The sequence below is a fragment of the Pomacea canaliculata genome, linkage group LG7 (genome assembly GCF_003073045.1).
Source record: "Pomacea canaliculata isolate SZHN2017 linkage group LG7, ASM307304v1, whole genome shotgun sequence".
Classification (NCBI taxonomy): domain Eukaryota; kingdom Metazoa; phylum Mollusca; class Gastropoda; order Architaenioglossa; family Ampullariidae; genus Pomacea; species Pomacea canaliculata.
This window is the reverse complement of record NC_037596.1, coordinates 28,545,135-28,565,654: the sequence shown is the minus strand read 5'-3', so window position 1 is coordinate 28,565,654 and position 20,520 is coordinate 28,545,135. Positions and strand designations below refer to the sequence as shown.

The 20,520-nt window shown below is 34.6% G+C and overlaps 2 protein-coding genes and 1 long non-coding RNA gene across 3 annotated transcripts; all 3 read right to left on the bottom strand.

Moving 5' to 3' along the window:
• Positions 1–6,496: 6,496 nt before the first annotated feature.
• On the bottom strand, positions 6,497–8,002 carry LOC112569401. Its single transcript, XR_003100402.1, has 4 exons — positions 7,982–8,002; positions 7,608–7,775; positions 7,394–7,440; positions 6,497–6,874 (listed from the first exon to the last, which is right to left on the bottom strand). It is a non-coding gene; the product is annotated as an uncharacterized LOC112569401 (long non-coding RNA).
• Positions 8,003–13,328: 5,326 nt separating this feature from the next.
• LOC112567590 lies at positions 13,329–15,098 on the bottom strand. The gene is made up of 5 exons (XM_025244286.1): positions 14,972–15,098; positions 14,541–14,650; positions 14,161–14,328; positions 13,945–13,993; positions 13,329–13,386 (listed from the first exon to the last, which is right to left on the bottom strand). Exons 1-5 carry the CDS (start codon positions 15,034–15,036, stop codon positions 13,329–13,331), a joined length of 450 nt encoding a protein of 149 aa, XP_025100071.1. The 5' UTR covers positions 15,037–15,098.
• A 1,633-nt stretch (positions 15,099–16,731) lies between these two features.
• On the bottom strand, positions 16,732–18,791 carry LOC112567589 (neural cell adhesion molecule 1-like). Its single transcript, XM_025244285.1, has 4 exons — positions 18,725–18,791; positions 18,134–18,439; positions 17,136–17,438; positions 16,732–16,943 (listed from the first exon to the last, which is right to left on the bottom strand). Exons 2-4 carry the CDS (start codon positions 18,237–18,239, stop codon positions 16,732–16,734), a joined length of 621 nt encoding a protein of 206 aa, XP_025100070.1. The 5' UTR covers positions 18,240–18,439; positions 18,725–18,791.
• Positions 18,792–20,520: the final 1,729 nt, after the last annotated feature.

The window sequence follows — 20,520 nt, the reverse complement described above, 5'->3', positions numbered from 1 at the left end:
TATTCATATATTGTCTTTGAGATAAGGCTGAGGTCATCCCTTAACCTCTCAAACACCCAGAAATAATCAAAGTTTTACATGTGACATTTAGCATACAAACAAGAAAATTCTAGACATCTTTATATTAAACCGCTCGCACAAATAAAAGAACACATTCTTAATAAACGTGTTTACTTGAGTACTTTCCTGAAAAGTATCTGTTTAATAGAATGTTCTACATTATTGTCAATACAACAATCTTCTATTAAGGATATTGAACTGAAAGGAAAACCTGTTTAAAAACATATCAGGCTGATTTCGTAAAATTGTGTAATTTGGACCTGTCTCAGATAAGCCATCGTTTTTATAATTAAGATCGCCCTCCTTGATGATCGAAATTTGATTACATTCTCCTAGGCCAGAAGTGGAAAGGAAGGTGGCCGAATAAAATCAGCAATAATCAGCATGATTTAGCATACAAATAGAAAACCATTTAAAGCATTGTTAATGTAAATAAACATATAGTAGTTTCCCCTTCACGGAGGGCGCGATATCTATTAATTTCTGTTTTACCATTTCTTAAACAAAACGTTTTCTTCCCACGTTTTGTTAACGACAGCATCGACAAAGCTTAGGCAGTCTTTTATGAAGTGATTGTCAATCTTTCCTAGTAAACATAATTAGTGAAAAACCTGTCGTCTCCGTAGCTACGCTCCACTGTTGAGACCTCACTTTCAATACTTTAGCAACTTCTACAACGACGGCAACAGCATCACAGGATTGCGAGAGCACGAGCAGCAATGACAGAGTCTGGCACAGCCATACATCATGTTTACAACGAAGTTCCTCGTAGTACCGATTCTACATTGAAACCTGAACTCTTCTCTCGATACAAACAAAAACATTGAAGAATTTTTTTGAATTAGGTATCCGTATCAAGTAACCGTAAATCAGGATAAAAACTGACAAATAATAAATATCAACTGGCTTAACTTAATCTGACGGATGACTGCTTCAGGAAATTTAAATCGAATAAGATGGACCAAATGTTACAGTATCACCATATCCGCGGTTTCGATTGTACTTGAGCCGTGTAATGAATTACCAGCAATTACCATCTCACAGACATTGAAAAACTTGTGTGTCTACGATGCTATTAGTCCTCGTTTTTTAAAAAAAATACAATGTTCCCGGTGTGGGCGTACGGGAGTTGAATGGTTCCGTTAGTGCACATCTTGTAACCCTGAAAAATTATATCACGTGATGTGTATGTCCATGCCTGCTGCAAAAGCCTTGGTGACCTTTGATCTCAGTGTGGTTAACGTCACTCTGGGTGATGAAGCCGTTTACACAATGGTTTTTACGAACAGATTTGTCAACACATCAGTGTAGGACAAAGAACGATTTTGTCAAATCTGGGACAATGGACTGTGTACATCGCTGACTCTTAAGCAGGATTCAAGAGTAGCAGAGACACCAGGCTAAATTTTACACATTCAAAACTTTTTTAAAACATGCATTGACTTTTGAGAAAAAAACAACAAAGGATCATTTCGTTCAAATGGCACGTGACTGTGGCTTTGTGAAGCTGTTTTAGGAAATTGAAAGTTTGATAGGCTACTATCCCACTGTCAGTGTAAATACTGTGGTACGTAATTCAGAAAGTGGCCAAAGGGGCATAAACATCGTCACACGCTTTCATCTCAGTTGTTGTCTCCCTTTTTAAGACAAAAGCAATTTTCTTTCTTGCAGAAATTTTTTAATCAGTTTAGTACATTAGAAACATTACAAACATATCCCTGGATATCATAGCATCGTATCCTCAGTGTTGTGTATTATAAAGACAGATGAAAATTCTGAGGCCTGTAGTGTTTGTCAATAGTAGCTTCTTGTAAACTGTTGACAACTTTGTCAGCATGAATGAATGGCGGTCCAAGTTCAGAGAAGAATCGTACACCTGTCAGTACAGAAAACAAGAACATGTTTTGTTATTTAAATTTAAAGAACACACCTTAAGGGTAACTGTTTCTTAACATTAAAAATACGTAAGGAATATTATCTCTACAGACAACAGTGGTTGGTCTGGTGTTCCACGTTTTGTGTATACAGTCTCAATGGTCGGAAAAAATTGTCGTCATTGACATAGTGTGAGAATTCGTTTTACTCTGTCATAAAAAACAAAAGACACAATAACTCCGAAATTAAAAGTTACTTTCAATATCTTTCAAGTATTAGCTTATTCAGCTAAGGCATCTATCTCCTTAGTCATCTGGTCCAGAACCTGGAAAAATGAAAAGACTATTATTCAAAGACTTAAATTACTTAAATTACATCGTAATATTAAACATCTCATCTGCGCTATTTCTTATGGTAACTTTTATTTATTTTAGCTTTTTTAAAGCAAATTCTATTAACTGCACTGATTCCTAGAATGCACTTTACATTTAACTAATTAAATTAAAAAATCCAGTATTGTTAATTATACAAGTATTATAATTACTTTTCAAAAGAAATATGATAAAACTGGAGTCTGAACTCTTCTAAGCAACATTTGTTGAAATCATAAATTCTCAGTTTAATTTACAAACACAGAACATAACGACTGAATAATTTTCAGGTTCCTACAGCTATATATCATATTCATTAAGAAAATCTATTACAAACATACATGCGGAATGTTTTGTAGAAATTCGTCAACTTTGACTACGCCGTCCCCTGAAAATTAAGAAACACATTTTGTTTGGAAACATGAAAGTTAAGATGATCGGTACGTTTAAGCAGAAAAGAACATTATTTCAAGTAATGTAATAATTGCTACTTAATTTTCACAACAGGTTATACATTTTCGCCCCAGACATCACTAATATAATTCATTACACTTACTATTAGTGTCCAAGATATTTATCATTCGATCTGCAGCCATGAAAGAAGTTCTGCCGTCGATCTCGCCATCCAGTTTGTCTAAATACTGGAACTGTCCTTTGAGGATCCTTCGAGGAAAGTTACTGGCTTGAGGAAGTTTATACTCTACATAGCTCAGAAAACCATCACCTGCGACCAAAAAAAAATGAGCACAGTTGACCTCTTCAAAAATTAATTGCTATTAAAACTCCGACGATGAACCGTGTAAACAAAGCAAAGCTTTGCTATTTGTAGTTTCACTGATTTTATTAATTGTTCACTTGTATTGTTACAACCATTAGCTACATGTTGCAGAAATATAACAATTTCGGTAGTACAAAAGGATTGGTTACCATTAACATCTATCTTTCTCATAATTTCAAGCAGATCATAACGCGTCAACATGCCATCTTGTTGAAGGTTAGCTTCGATAAACCCTTCGCGAATATCTTCGGGTTGGTAGCTGGAGCAAAGAATCATTGTCAAATGTTTATACATGCTATGGTTATTCCAGAGGTATTTTTTCATTGCTGTGTGTTGTAATAATAATGCCAGCTTGCTTAGTGTATAACATTTGAACGAGAAATTGAATGATTGATTACAAACTACCAAATCTTCTACAAATATATATATATATATATATAAAACCAATAAATTACAAAAAAATGTTTCAGCATTACTTGTAATGGTTTTAACCTTGTTTCTTTCTTAAAGTTTAGGTTTGAATTGGTCAAATCATTCCTATCACATTACCAGAAGTGCTAAACACTGAGTTGATATAAGTCTTTTGAATGCTACCTGTAATAAGATGAGCGTTTTCCAAACGCAACAGCAAGAAGACCAAAGAGAAGGAGGATCTTCATGTTGAAAGACGAAGGTTAATCTAACAATTCAAATGGAAATGTTAGACAGGCTGACATCAGGTGTGTCACGAACTATAAATCATCGTATAAAAGTTGATATAAATGTTTCGTTGTGTCAAAAATGTTCATAAACTTTGTTTTACATTTTAATACATTTCACAATACCTAATTTGACTGTGTTAAAGTTTAGGCAAAGAATGACTTCATTATCTGTACTTGCAGATACTAATAAAGATATTTCACTTTTTATTTACTAATTTAAATTTTCTTACCCCTGAAACTGCAGAAACGTGAGTAAAACCAAGATTTGGCTTGAGCTCTGGTTGTGTTGGAGGAAGATTGCAGGACAGTTTTTATAGTATGTGTCTGAAAAGCCAGACACGTATGTCAGGATTAAGTTTGATAAATAATGTTTACTAGACTTCTTATTTAATAGTGATAGATGACCGCATGCTCAATCTGAAATCGAAGTTGTGTTGAGATTATTGAGACGAATACAAGGTACGAGTGACAGCGTGGCAATAATCCTGCACAAATGTTTCTTTTTGTTCCTTTTTTAAAATTTAAAACCAAACACAGTGTGCACGTCTATTAAAAAATATTCACGACCTTCGTTGAAAATTTTAATGAAAGATTCTAACTATTTAGCATGCATGTTGATAATATAAGTTATATCTGTACAATCTAGTTCATGTGCTTTTTCAGTTATTTAGTTGGAGCGCTGTACAGAAGTGTCTGACTTGTCCACATCCACATCAACATAATAACTTACAGACAAGCTCATTTGTACAACAGACACCCACTCATACCCAAGGTAAATACAGACACACGTAGTGCACTCACATAGTCAGAAAATGGTCACAGAATAATTTGTATTCTAAAAAAAGTGTTTTTATAAGTTTTAATTTGAATATGGCAAGGGAAACAGAATGAGTAACTCTAAATTGTAATCTGTTGATGTGGCTTGGTAGGAAAAGGACATGTGTACATATATCTGCGTTTCCGAAGAAAGTGTGATCTTCTAAGATGAGCAAAGAAATCATGCGGATTTTTAAATATGAGTTATAGAAAATCCCGAAATTTTAACAATTAAGCACGTGAAAAAACAAAGCTACTATTTAAACATCTATGTAATAACTCACCACTCGTATTGACTTTGGCTTACAAAATTCATTGTCAAATTTTATACTCTTTTTTCTTACAAAAATTATGTTAGGATTATACTGGAGTAAAAATTCTCTCTACCACGCTCCTTATTTGCATTTTACATTTTTAAAACTTTTTTTTACGCCAAAGGCGAAAACTAGCCCCATGGTTGACTCTTACTTCCCACGTCAACATATTTTTTTAAAGGAAACAAGATGTACACTAAGCAGACTTCAGTCGACAACAGTTTTTTCTCTATATGGCTCACGTACGCCCACCCCAGAAAAATTTTATTCTTTGAAAGTGATAATTAATGGCATCGTGTGGACATCACCACTCGAATAGTTGTTGGTATTTTAGTACAGGGTTTAACTGCAATCGAAACCGCGGATATGGTGATACTGTAACATCTGGTTCTTCTTATTCACATGACCGGTCAACCAAACCTTAATCCTGTTTTTCTTTCTTAAAATTAGTAATCTTTTTGCTATCATACTTTTTTTATTTGTCTAGCCCCAGTGGGTTGCACAGGTACGTTGTATTGTGATAATGTCACGGACAGACTGCTGACGTTGATGTTAACGATTTTTAAGTTCCTGAAGCGGCCATCTGTCAGATAAAGTTAAGCTTGGTTTATTTATTTTCTTCTCAAGTTTTATCCTGATTACCAAATATTCGATAGGAATACGTGATACGGACATAAAAATTCAAGCATTCGAGAAAAAGGAACTGGAGAGGCTTATGCTGATCTTGAAATGGAAGTATGATCAATGACTCGTCATGCTCATAGGACACCAGGTACCCCTTATTACAACAGTCATGTAGTCGCACGCACACACACACACACACATGCACACGAAAACGCACACGAGCGCTTGAACACCTACATGTGTAGAGAAACATCCATAGATAAACAACACAAACTAACCCACAATTCTTCTAAAGTTATTCAAAAATATTTCGATTTTTTTTTCCTTTTTGTTTGTTTGTTTGTTTGTTTGTTTGTTTGTTTGTTTGTTTGTTTGTTGTTGTTGTTGTTGTTTTTTTTTTTGTTTTTTTTGCAGGGATTTTTTTCCCTGCTGTCGTAGGATTAGTATCTTCTCAGTTAGACACACTGTCCTTCAATGTATGACTAGAGCCACAGACAACCTTTATCACGATGCACAACATAGTCATTACCTATTTGATCTCTCTTCTACTCTACTACTACCAAGCCTGGGTAAGCAGATAAGTACATAAACTGACTTGTGTCGGATATCGTTTTTGTAAAAAAGAAAGTAAATTTTATTAGTGTACTTGTCCGGTAAAGTGTAAGGCGACTATAAAATTGTCAGTGTAGATACTGTGCTACTAAATGTCGAACGTGGCCAAAGGGGCATAAACACCGTCACACGCTTTCATCTCAGTTGTTTCCCTTTCAGCAAGACTCCTACACAAGTTTGTTTCTTCAGGAAATTTTTAATCAGTTTAGTACACTAGAAAAATTACAAACATACGCCTGGAAGTCATAGCATCGTATCCTCTTTCTTGTGTATTACAGAAACAGATTAAACTGCTCAGGCCTGTAGTGTTTGTTAATAGTAGCTTCTTGTAAACTGTTCAAAACTATGTCGGCAAGATGGAATGATGGTCCAAGTTAAGAACAGCATCGTACACCTGTCTGTACAGAAAAAAATAACATCTTATTTAAATTGAAAGGACACACCTTAAGGGAAAACTTTTACTAACTTAAAAAGTAAGTAAAGATTATTCTCTCTACTGACAACAGGTAAAGTGGTCGGTCTGGTGTTCCACGCTTTGTGTATATAGTGTCAATGGGTGGAAAAATTGTCATCATTGACATAGTGTCAGAATTCGCTTTACTGTGTCATTAAAAGCAAAAGACACAATACCTCGAAATCAACCGCTAGTTGCAATCTCTTTCAACTAATGGCTTAGCCAACCACAACTAAGGCATCTATCTCCTTAGTCATATCGTCTAGAACCTGGAAAAATGAAAAGAAAATAAGTGAGATTGCGCCTTTATGTTTCACTGTGTATCATTCCCTGAGTCTCACAAGACAAACGTATTTACTAATGAATTACAAGTTTTTATTATTTAATGTTGTTCAATTTTATAACATACTCTACTATATAGCATGCACATTATTTATCTTCAAGACTATTATACAAACAATTAAATTACTAAAATTACATTGTAATGTTCAATGTGTTATTTGCGCTATTTATTATGGTAACATTTATTTACTTTAATTTTTTTAAATCAAATTGTACTCACTGCATTGATTCTCAGAACAAACTTTAACTAATTACATTAAAAATTAAGGTTACTGTACTGTTTATTATACAAGTATTATAATTACCTTTCAAAAGAGAACATGATAAGACTAGAGTTTGAACTCTTCTAAAAAACCTTTAAATCATGAATTCTCATGGTAATTTACAAACACTCAGCTCCTACAGCTATGCATTATATTCATTAAGAAAATCTGTTAAGACCTTACATGCGGAATGTTCTGCACAAATTCGTCAACTGTGACTCCGCCGTCCTCTGAAAATTCAGAAACACATTTTGTTTGGAAACATGACAGCTAAGATGATCGATACGTGTAAGCAGAAAAAACGGGATTTGAAGCAATGTAATAGCTGCTACTTAATTTTCACAACAGGTTATACATTTTCGCCCAAGAAATAACTAATATGATTCGATACACTTACTATTAGTGTCCAAGATATTTATCATTCGATCTGCACCCGAAAAAGAATATCTGCCATCGCTTGCGCCATCCAGTTTGTCGTAGTACTGGAACTGTCCTTTGACGATCCTTACAGGAGTTTTAATGGGTTAAGAAAGTTTAAATTCTTCATAGCTCAGAAAACCATCACCTGCGACAAAAAAAATGAGCACAGTTGACCTCCTCAAAAATTAATTGATATTAAAACTGCCGTATTAAAGATGGCCCGTGTAAACAAAGCAAAGCTTTCCTATTTGTAGTTTCACGGATTTTACTAATTGTTCACTTGTATTGTTACAACCATTAGCTACATTTTGCAGAAACATAACAATTTCGTAAGTACAAAGGATTGGTTACCATTAGCATCTTGCTTTCTCATAACTTCGAGCAACTCATCACGAGTCAAAATTCCATTGTGGTTAAGGTCAACTGCATAAAACCCTTGGCGAAGAGCTTCGGGTTCGTAGCTGGAACAAACAATCCTTGTCAAAAGTTTAGACATGCTATCGTTAATCTTGAGATATATTTTTCAGTTGTGATTGTTGTCATAATTTTAATTCCAGTTTGCATAACATTTTAACGAGAAATCGAATGATTATCACACTACCGAATCTTAAACAAAAAAACAATAAATTACAGAAATTAGATGATTGTGTAGTGTTACAGTTTTTACCTTTTAATGATTTTAACCTTGTTTCTTTCATAAAATTTAGGTTGGAATTGATAAATCATGCCAACCACACTACCAGAAGCGATAAGCATTGAGTTTATGTAGGTCTATGAAAGCTACCTGAAGTAAGGTGAGCGTAGTCCAAAGGCAACAGCAAGAAGACCGAAGAGGATGAGGATCTTCATGTTGAAATTCAAAGGTTTATCTAACAATTCAAGTGTAAATGCTAGACAGAGTGACAACAGATGTGTCAAGTGTTATAAATCATTGCAATACTTTCCTATATGAGAAATTTCAACAAATCAACATTTTACTCATTTTCACTCGCATGTTCACATTGTGTTTGGACTTTTGTTGATTACATAAATATTGCATTATTTTGTATTTACCGTTTGCAGCAGGAGGCAGCTCAGCTGGAGCAGGAGTGTTCCAGTGGTATAGTATGGCAGGTGAATGGCAAGAATTGGTGTCCAATCTCTTTATATACTCTTTGTAATGATAAACTCATTAATACAAGATTAGGTGGTTGAAAGATAAAAATCTTCAATGATCATGAATGGTTTAATGTTATTGACAACTGACCGCTATCTGAACCTTGGATTACCTGTAAATTAATACACGCCAACTAATAAATGTTATGACGACCTCGCTGTTTTTTTGTTAAGTTGTTAAAAGAACAATAACTTTTTTATGTTTAAAGTTTTAGAAAACAATGATAAATAAATGCATAAATGTATTTTCGTTAACTGAAACACATTTAAATCAGTATATAAAGACTGGTTTGTTCTTAAATTTGTTTACTTTTTATAAGAATGCTTGTAAGCCCAGAGGTCAAACTTAAGGCAACGCAACTTTTTCATTCTAATAAATGGACTGTCAGCTTTTGTAATATTGCTAATACCCTACTGGGCGAAACAATCGTTAATTGAAATGTTTTTAATAATATAATATGTCAGGCTGCTTAATCGCCAGGTGTGTAGATGGTTAATTAAGTTAGAAAAAACGGGAGCATAATAAGGAGAGGATACTCGACATAAAGATTTATTAAAAATAAATGCATGTCGATAAAGTTTACAAATACAGCACTAAATAGAATGGAGAAGTTAAACTCTTCAACATAAAAATGTTTACAAATATTCTCGACGACATTCTTAGTAATAGTTGACTTTAAGAGAAAATGGTATAAATGTATATTAGTTATTTTCACATCTTACATCCTTCTTTGTCAAAAATGCACAATATTGTGTTTACCAAATGAAGTGTTTTGTGCTTCGAGTTTCATTTCTTGCTCAGCTTTAGAAAATTTTACTGCTAAAATAAAAAAAAATCAAATTAAACTAACAACTTGTTTGATCATGTATTTCATAAATTTACTCTATCTAAAGATTTACTGCAGTCTTACTATATCTACCGTCCTCCTTCTAGAAACAAAGAGACCATTTTTTATCTTTTAGAAACTTATTGGAAAGTTAAAATCTTGTTGTCTTGTTGTCTGGTTGAGTCATTTGGGAGTCTGTAATGTCCATATTGGTCCGCGTATTTAGTGTTTGTGTTTTGTGACTTGTGGTGTTTTCTAAAGTCAGACTTGTTATTAAAAGAAGTTTTCTGCTTATGCATTGTTTCATTATAGTTCATACTTGACATAAAGCAAAAAAATTAATAGGAACAAAATAGTGTTTAACATCTAAATCCCTAAAGCAACAATTGTTCCAAGTTTTACTAATATTGTCTGGATGTGATATTTAATTAAAGTGTGCTTAATTGTAAACTGATTTTATTCAATATTCTGTACAGGTTGAAATACACATGTGTCAGGTCAGGTCAGTCCCATGCCCGGTCCGGGCGTAGGGGGGACCGTCCGGCAGCAGCAACAGACAGAATTTTCCACCCGGTTCCTGTCTTGAGCAGATGAGAGAGGCTGGCATCTCGCGTTCGTCCATTCTTTAATGTTGTGATCCAGCTTTTCTCGGACGACCACGACGACGGCTCCTTCGAGGTTCCTTGTAGGGATCGTCTTGGACAGGGTGTTGTGCGGGTGACGTGCCACCGAACCAGCGAGCTTGCGCCGCTTCACTGTTGCCAGAAGGTCATGTGGGCCCACAGGAGGTTTACGGATGCTCCGTACGTATGCGTTGCAGTCTTGTGTTTCGCGGTACGAGATGCGGAGCAGCTTTCTCAAGCACTTGTTTCAAAGCCTGGAGCTTCTTTTCCGTTGCGGCAAGCAGCGTCCAAGTCTCGCAGCCGTAGAGTAGGATTGACACTACGACGGGACTTGTACAGCCTGTGCTTGTACTTGAAGTGATTGAGTTGCTTCGCCAGATCCTATCCAGCCTGGACATGCGGATGCCATACCAATCCTGATACGGATCTCTGCTGTACAGCAACATCTCTAGTCAGGGTGGCACCCAAATACTTGAAGCTGTTGAGCTCCTCCAGTTTCTGGCCGTTCATGACGATGTTGCTGTGTATGGCCATACAAAGTAAAATCAACTGCGTATTAGCCGAAGTAATTGCATCAATGATCTGAACACAAGTGGAATATTAATTTTGTTTAAGAAGACGTCATCTGTCACTTTTTCTCAAAAGTTTGCTGTTTCACAGGGTGAGGTTCTAATTATCAATAATAATATAATCTCATACACAGACAGACAGCTAGCTAAATAGAATTATTTTGATTACAGATAAGGTGCACTGTGTATGTGTTTATCATTATATGTTCCTATTTCTACTGAATAGAATGTATGTAAAGGCTGAAAACATGTCGGTGGAGTTAAATGTAGCTTTATTATGACTTATGACGAACACAGACATGCTAAATAACAAAGGACGGGGTTTGGGTGTACAAAGCAAGAATATGTCAAAAGACATTTTTGTGCTTACCACCAACACACCTTTTGTAACTTTTGTATAAAAAAAGGTAGTACCAGTGATGTGGATGAAATCTGTAAACAATAATACAATTAACATCGTCTCACCTTCTGCAGTTTCTAAAGATGGTTCTACATATTTGTGTGTATCAGCATGCCTCACAAAGATTAAGGTAGATGCTAAAAAAACTAAGAAAAATAAGCCAGCCATCTCTTTATTTGTCTATATTTGTCATAAAGCACAGCAGGTGACAATTAGTTTACGAGTGGGAAACTGAAGCTGTCTTTTCCAATTAAGGTTTAGCTATGATTTTTCTTGTGTTTTTTATTTTTTTATTTTATTTTTTTTTTGCTTAGCTTTTGTTTTTAATGTATTTTACCCGTTTAAAAGACATTTCTTCTGAAATTGGAACTTGGTAAATATCAATTCCTTTCTAAAACCAGTTTGTTCTTTACCCACAAGGTCCTTTTCTTCAGTCCATAACATAAATCTGTGTTTCAATCAGTTTTTCAAGATTTCTGCTTTCGTTACATTCTGGATCAAACCATGCCTTATTCTTGAAATTTTTATATTATACAGATTTTTTAATAAAAATAATCGGCTGATTCTAAACCTTTGTTAAATTTGCACAAGGCCAAATTAACATCGTTAGCTATTACTAAGCCTTTCTAAAAATATTGCTGTGCCTATTTGATATTAGTCTTTCTTTCAAGTCTGGCAGTTTTTCATTATTCAACATAAATTTATCATATCTTAAATTTTCACCCAACATGTTTAATTTTAAAACACTGTTTCAATATTTATAAACAACTTAATACTCATGTACTTAGACTTAGCTTTGGGTATGGCACTGAGAGGTCTGCATTTATTCATACAACTTTTTGACATTAGAACAGACCTGGGCAAAGGCCGGCCCGCGGGCCGGATCCGGTCCGCCTCCTGTCTCTGACGGCCGCCGCTGGACCGCCCGCCAGTATATGTACCTGTGCCGCTATAATACAGTATTGGGGTAAAACTGATCGTTGCTCCTTAACTATGATAGTTTCGGCCCTCTAAAACCATCCCAATTTCTCATGCGGCCCCTTGGGAAAAATTAATTGCCCACCCCTGCATTAGAAGATAGTCAATACCATACCACTTCGATACTAATCGCCAGATATAACCTTTTTTGTATTCTTCGGGTTCATTTACTTCACACATGCGCTACTTTCCCCACCAGATAGAAAACATTATTCTTCTGTGTTCAATGATACTGCTGAATGCTGAATTTTGCTGCAGATGACCCAGCTTCTTATGTATGGCATCAGTTACTGTTTCTGTATACCATCTTGTTGTGCTTGAAAATAATTGTCTCATTTCATTGACGTTAAGTAGTTCAATCCCCTTATAGGTATCCATCTACTAAATATATCTTAAGGGAATATAGGGAATGACAAGACTTAATTAAAGTTATTTTAATTAATCTCTTAATTGTGTGTGTATAATCCACTGAAAGAAAGACAGACAGACAGATAGTTATAGAGCTATATAAAATAACGTACTAATCATTTTATATCGCTATTTTCCATTTGTGTCGCGGTCCATAAAAGTTTAAGTGGCTACTTTACGACTGTCGGTGTACTTTGTCACACGCTTTCATCTCAATTGTTTCCCTTTTAGCCAGACTCGTTCACAATTTTGTGTCTTGCAGAGACTTTATAATCACTTTTTAACATTAGAAACATCACAAACATGCGCCTGGAAGTCATAATATCGTATCGTTACTCTTGTTGTATATTACAACAACAGATTTAAACGGCAGTAGTGTTCAGTGAATAGTAGCGTTGTTGTAAACTGTTATCTCAGTCGCAAGAGGATGGATGCGGTACTTGTTAAGAACATCATCGTACACCTGTAGTACCGAGAAGAAGCAACATCTTTTGTTATTTAAATTGAAAGGACACACCATAAGGGTAAACTTAACTAACTTAAAAATACGTAAAGGCTATTCTCTCTACAGAAACAGGTAACAGTGTTCCTTTGGTGTTCCAGTTTAGTGTATACAGTCAACAAAAGTGGTTGAAAAAAAATCGTCATCACTGTCATAGTGTTATGTTTCATTTGACTGTGTCATAAAAAAAGGATACAATACCTCCCAATGAACAATTTTTGCAATCTCTTCAAGTATTAGCTCAGTTTCATCCAATCACAGGTTGAATTTATCTCCTTAATCACGCCGTCCTCACTGGTAAGCAAAAAAAAAAATAATAAATAAATAAAATAATAAAATAATTGAGATTGTGCATTAGTGTTTTACTTTTTATTATTCCCTATGTTAATACACCCAGTTCGTGTATTTATAACTAATAGTTATTATGAATTGTAGTTCTTTTTTCTTAACATATGCTAATACTTAGAAAAACAGTAATTATGCAATGTAATATATACAAGAAATCATTTACTTAAATAAATCTTAATGTTCACTGTTATCTGAGTTATTTATTGTGGTAACTTTTATTTACTTTAAATTTTTTTTAATACATTGTATTGATTGCACTGATTCATATAACACGCTTTCAAAATTAACTTAAAAATCAAAACACTGCATTGTTTTGTACAAATATTATAAATACTTTGCAAAGAAAAAATGCAAAACTAGAGTTTAAACTTTTCTAAGCACCCCTCGTGTAAATCACAAGTTTTTAGGTTAATTTATAAACACTTAGCACATAACGACTAAAACATTTTGAGATTCATACAATTTTTTTTATTATATTCATAAACAAAAATCTTATAAAACCTTACACGCGGCATGTTCTGTACATATTCCACATAAGAGATTACGCCGTCACCTAAAAAAAAAATAAAGTTTTTTTGAAACATCAAATTCAAGATGATGAATACGTTTACGCAATAAAACGTTCTTTTAAACCAATGTAAATATAGCGGTTACCAATTAATTTTCACAAAAGTTTATAACTATTTACCCAAAACAACTAAAATAATTTATTACACTTACCATTAGGGTCCAAAATGCTTTCGTAGCCAGCAGCAGCCGCCAAAGAAATTCTTAGGTCTCTCACGCCATCCAGTTTGTCGTAGAATCTGAACTCACCATTTATGATCTGTTTAGGAACTGTGTTAGGTCTCGTGGCTTTATATTCTGCAAAGCTCACAAAACCATCGCCTGCGAAAGAAATGTTGACCTATTGAACAAATAATCTGTTTTATAGCTCAAACGACGGCCCATATAAACATAACAAACAGTCAGAAAAGAAATCTTTCCTATTTGGAGTGTCATTTCTTTTATTTCATGTTGAGCTGTATTGTTACAACAATTCCTCGGTTAGCTACATTTTGCAAATTATAACCATATCAGTAATAAAATTGAGTGGTTACCATTAGCATCTTGTTTTCTAAAAAAATTGAGCACGTCATCATGCGTCATAATGACAAAGCGGTTGGGGTCAAATGGGGTAACCCCTTGGCTGGTATCGTCGTCTTCGAAGCTAAAGTGAAGAAATTTTGTTTTGTCAAGTATTTATACGTGAATCGTGAATCCGGATATTTTATTATCAGCGCTGATGATAATTTGTAGTACATATTATTTTAACAAGTCATTAAATGATCACACTTTACCTAGTCTTCTACAAATGTAAAACAAAAAATAAAACTTATCATAGTCTAGTCTTAAGTAAGACATAAAAGACATAACTTTTAATGTTTTTAGGCTTCTTTTCTGTCCTAAATTTTAACTTAGAATTGGTACAGCAATGCTAATCCCATTACCAGTAGCGCTAAACATCGAGTTTATGTCTTTTGAATACTACCTGTAAACAGGTGAGAGTTGTCCACACACAACAGCAAGAAGACCAAAGAGGAAAAGAATCTTCATGTTGAAATCCGAAGGTTAATCTAAAAATTGAAGTGTTTTTGTTAGACAGGCTGACATCCGATGAGTCACGTGTTATAAATCATTGCTATCTTTGTCTTGGTGTATTTTTATGACAACATTTTACTCACATTTTCTCTTACATGTCCAAAGACGATTCGTTCATATGTCCAGACACGTATTGTTTTTGTATTTTTGTCAATTACATAAATTTTACATTATTTTATATTTACCGTTTGAAGCAGGAGACAGCTCAGTGGGAGCAGGAGTGTTCCAGTAGTAGCGTATGGCAGGTGAGTGGCACTGAGTTGTGTCCAATCTCTTAATATACTATTTGTCATAATAAACAGATTAAAACAAGATTATGTGGTGAAAAGATAAAAGTCTTCAGTGACGACAATTTGATTGCTGTTATTGACAGGTGACCGCTACCTGAACCTTGGATTACATGTGAGTTAATAACGACAAAGTAATGAATGTTGAAAGAAACTCGCTGTTTTTATTGTTAAATTGTCGATGACAGTAAACTTGATCGTTAAAAGAACGATAACTTTCTATGGTTAGACAGTTTAATAACAGATTGATAGAAAAATATGTGAATGTACTTTCCTGAACTGGAACACGCTTAAATCAGTAAAGATTGACGTGTCTGTACTTAAAGTTTATTTTTATAAGATTGTGTCAGCCTAGATGTCCAACTTAGAGCCACTCAACTTTTTCATTTAAATAAGATTAACTGTCAGCCTCTGTAATACTGGTAATACGGTTGGGCTTTGTTATGTCTAGATGAACATCCTACTCATTGTCGGTTATAACTACTGTTTAAGTTGTCAAACCATACATGGAGAAGATCAGTCCATAGGGAGGCGGAGACAGCTGGCATGAGAGGGACGCCAAGGACAGGGTGGCGTGGTGTAGTTGTGGCCCTCTGCTCAACTGGAGGTGAATAGGAACAATAACAAGAAAATGTCACAGAATGAGTACTTCCCAGAAGACCAACAATCTGCAGTATCTAGTCAAGTGTAGTTAACTTCTGTAAACCAGTCTTCTTACACTTTATACATGTGTGTTCCTTCCAGTGGTGAATCGGCAGTGGCTGCCCTTTTTGTTTCCAAGGAAATGGGAAGAAAACTAGTAAAATAAAATTCAAGAACATAGTTTATATACCATATTACAGTATAGTACATTATATACTACTTTTATGAACTATTTCTATATATTGTCTAATTATACTTTAATTATAAAGTCACTTAAATTTTTAGGACTTTATGCTGTGTAAAAAAATATAATAAAAAAAGTTTCCTTATGGGCCTTTTTTTATCAATAATTTAAATAACTTAGTAGTACTTACATTTTGATGATATATTGCTTATTACCTGCAGTCAGCTTGTCGAAGATATAGAAGAAAGAAAACTCGCAGAAAGAGTGTGGCATTGTCACCTGTTGAAATCGACGCTGACTGAAGGGAAAGACTGCTAATAAACAATGTGCGACTTGTGAATAGTTTGAGTAGTTTTCTTGTATGTAGTGTTTATGTGAGTAAGAGGGCTACAGTGTGTTAACAAAAACCATATTTGATACTAAATACGACACTCAAATCTCAGCAAATTAAACGGCGCTATTCCAGACCGTTGCTGAAATCGAAACGACCTGATAAAACACCTTCATAAGCGTAGGCTGACGTCAGCAACACTGATGTTACAGGTACCACAGCAGTGTATTATTCCTGGCTACACACGCCACGTGTAGTTTGTCATCTATCATCAGATTGTCAGCCCCTGTCTTTAGAGGTTGACTTGTAAGTAACATTCGACACGGGTGGCTATGCGTCATTTCAATACTGAGTTGCCCCTTGTTGTCACGAATATTGAGGTATTGAAAGTTTAGCGAACTTTCTATTCTTGGAGCACCTGCAAATTATAATAAATATAGAATAATTGAGAACATGTCAGCAGAGAGCCCAGAGTGATTATTTAATGCTTTTCTAAATTTTAGTCATTATTAAAAAGACTTTATACAAATATTTCCTAATTGTCTTAAGAATTTCTTACATAGATTGAGTACACAAATCGTTGTGGTATGATATGTGTGGATTTACTTACACTTGACCAGCAGTCTCACAGTCTTACTGTCGTTTCCTACCAGGTTGTTTACATGACAGATGTATTCACCAGACTCATCACAGCGAACTCTCGCTATGACGAATCTTAACTCCTGTTGTTGTTCTTTATACTGTTTATCTCCTGCAGGTTGACTTTTTACTTCTTTTCTGCCATTGCCACGGATGATGACCATCTTAGGTTCTCCGCTAGCCTGACAGAGCACGTTGACATTGGAGTTCTCAAGGACAGTCACGGTCTCGTTGTTAAAATCATTTAGTTCAAATTTCAAGACAGTTGGTAAATCTGTTAAAAAAATTAATCTTTTATTGATAGTTTAAAACATGTCTTTGTCAATGTTGTAATGAAAGTTTACTTAAAGCGTAAAACATAATAAGCACCTGAAAGTAGAAGTTAAAAAAATTTAAAACAGGTACCAATGTGTAAAATTAACATTTTAATGCATAGCTACTTACCAAGAAAAGATTTTATTACATTATGCGTTGAAAAAATAGGGCACTGGTTCTTGATGTGTCTTCCATTGTTATTGTTGTTGTTATTATTAGTAGTAGTAGTATTAATAGTATTAGTAGTAGTAGTATTATTAACATCATCATCATTAGTAGTAGTAGCAGTAGTACTCAAATGTTTACTTCAAAAACATTTTTTGTTAATGTGTTATGCTGCTTTATTAGGACTTTATGACACGTTGTATAACTATATAGGATCTCCTGCCTTGCCTGCATACCCTAATTATGTCTCACAGGCGTGTAGATAAACCACAAAAATTTGCACTGGCACCGTAAAGTAAAGAACACGGAATAATTATTTTCAACTAAAAAGGCATAAACGTTTACATATTACTATACATATATTTGTGAATCCTTAGCATGTATTACTTGAAATTTGTTACAAAAGCGAAACTGTTTTCCATGCATTTTGAAATTATTTATTACCTTCTAATAAATAAATAAAAAGTTAAAGCTGTTTTTTTTTGTTACCTTGGACAACGATGTCAAACTGGTAAGATGATGACAGAGGAAGACGGTCATCCCCAGCTAGTGCTTCGGTCTGCACCGCGCATTCGTAGTGACCATCGTGTATCATGGGTTCAGCGGATACGAGCTGCAACTCCTCAGTACGACTGCGGACTTGTCCAGACCATGTTGTATTACCAGGGGGTGGGTTGCTCTGCGACTTGCATACAATTGTAATATTGTGACCCCGACTTACAGCACACACTCCCGATGGCGACCTCTGAGGATTGCAGGTGTTAACGTTAGAGCTGATTATGATGACTGGCTTGTCTGAAAAAAAATGTGAATTAAAGTGCATAATTTGGTAACATTTAAAAAATGTACAGTCACACCTTGACATGCCTTTCTCGTTGGAAAATCATCAAAAGACAAGTTTCAGACGAAAAGCATATTTTAAACTTAAACTAATTTTAAAACAACTGTGTAACATTTATATAGAAGAAATTAAGGATAAATTACTTAAGATCTAGTTAAATATATCTAAAACCAATAAAATACAAAGTAAAATCAGAAATGTATAGATTTATTTCTTTTGATGTTTAATTATATACTTACAGTAAACCTGCAGTACCAGGGAGACACTAGACACAATCAGTAAGGTTTCGTTATCGGTTTAGATGAAACATCGTACTCGTCCCATTTTTGGGCAGTGGTCAAGTGTGGTTGTCAAAGAATAAGTACAATTTCCCAGAAGACTGGACCACCTGCAGTCTCTACTGTCCAAGGTGTAGTATAAAGCTTCTGGCTCCATCTAACCCAGTCTTCTCGACATTTTAGACTATATATTTGTTCCCTCCAATGGTGGATAGGCAATAGTTTCCATGTTTGTTTCCACGGTGATGTAAAGGGAAGTAGTAACTGAAACAAATTCAAACAATATTTGATGGAGTATATAATTTTTACATACAATATCCACCTTATTAATTATAAATATTTATACTGTAATTCATATAGAGGTGTATTAGATTTTAAAGTTCAAAATTTGTTACATATACTTTGAAAGGAAATACCATATATGCATATATTTTTTTTTATTTTCGATTTAATTCTTTTCTGTTTTTCGTGTTAGTATTAGTGTATTTCACACATGTGCCTCTTTGCTTACCATATGTAGTCTACTAATCTTTTTCTGTTTAAAATGATATTGGTGAATACTGACCATTGGTACAGATGACACCAAGTTCTTCTGTGTGGCGTGGCTACTGCTGTTCGTCATATACCATCTTGTCGCACTCAAAATATTTGTCTCATTTCCTGTACATCTGTAGTCAACAATCACGACATCTCTTTTGTTGCTTTGGACAAACAGCAATGCCGAAACAGTTTTAAAGGCATTTTTCCAGTCTGGAACAGAAATAAAAAAAAAATTGTCACTATCTTACATAAATATGTGGATGTCGTTACTTCTGAAAGTGTATAAATTATGTTTAGGTTAAGTAGTTTTATCTCCAAATTTAGGTATTTAACTATTAAACATGTCAAAGGAATTTAGTTGAGAGTAAACTACAAGCAACTTACCAATAAGCATTCCGATGTCTAACACGCTTGAAATGAAGAAAACATGTGAACACTAAGTCTGTAAGCAAGAGGCAGTGGGGTGGACATAAGTTACTTTTAACACCTTTGGGGTGGGGGTGTTAAAGGTAGTGACATGTGTAGTCAAGAAGTCTTCTCACTATTTGGCAATGGCTTTGTTTGTTGTAGAGTGGCTTCTGCGCGTCATTTTTAAAGTGGAGTGTGATTATACTGTCCCTAAATTGCGATAATGCCGTGCCTTTGTTTTCAGGTTGGGTTTACTGACCTGATTGACAGTAATGATAATTTGTTATGTAAGTGTGAATAGTTGCTGTTCATGCTCACTATCGTGCTACTCGGTAGTAGTGGTAAAGTTAAGATATTGATGGATGCTAGGAATGGCAAACTTGTTTCTAGGTTTTCAATTATGATGGTCATACAAAGAAAAATTTCCCCTATGTAAAAGTGTGAAAAAGTAATCTCACGGACGCGATATCAAGCTGTCTGCAGACGATTTAGCAAAAGTGTCGCTTGCGTAGTCACACAACAAACTCCCCTCATTCACGTCCATGTAGTAGTAGTTCTACACGACCATATCGTGTCTGACACGCCTTACTCCGGCCCAGGCGAATGTTTCATCTGAAATCACAAATTATTTTGTTATAGCAAAATTTCTTTAGTCCTAGAGAACATTATTTAATTTAAACTCAACACTTTAGAATGTAAACCTGAATATTTAAAATGTGATGTGTTAAATTTTTAATTGTTGTCTTAGTGGATATTTGAAATGTACAAATTGTTGTAAACAACAACAACAACAACAACAACAACAACAA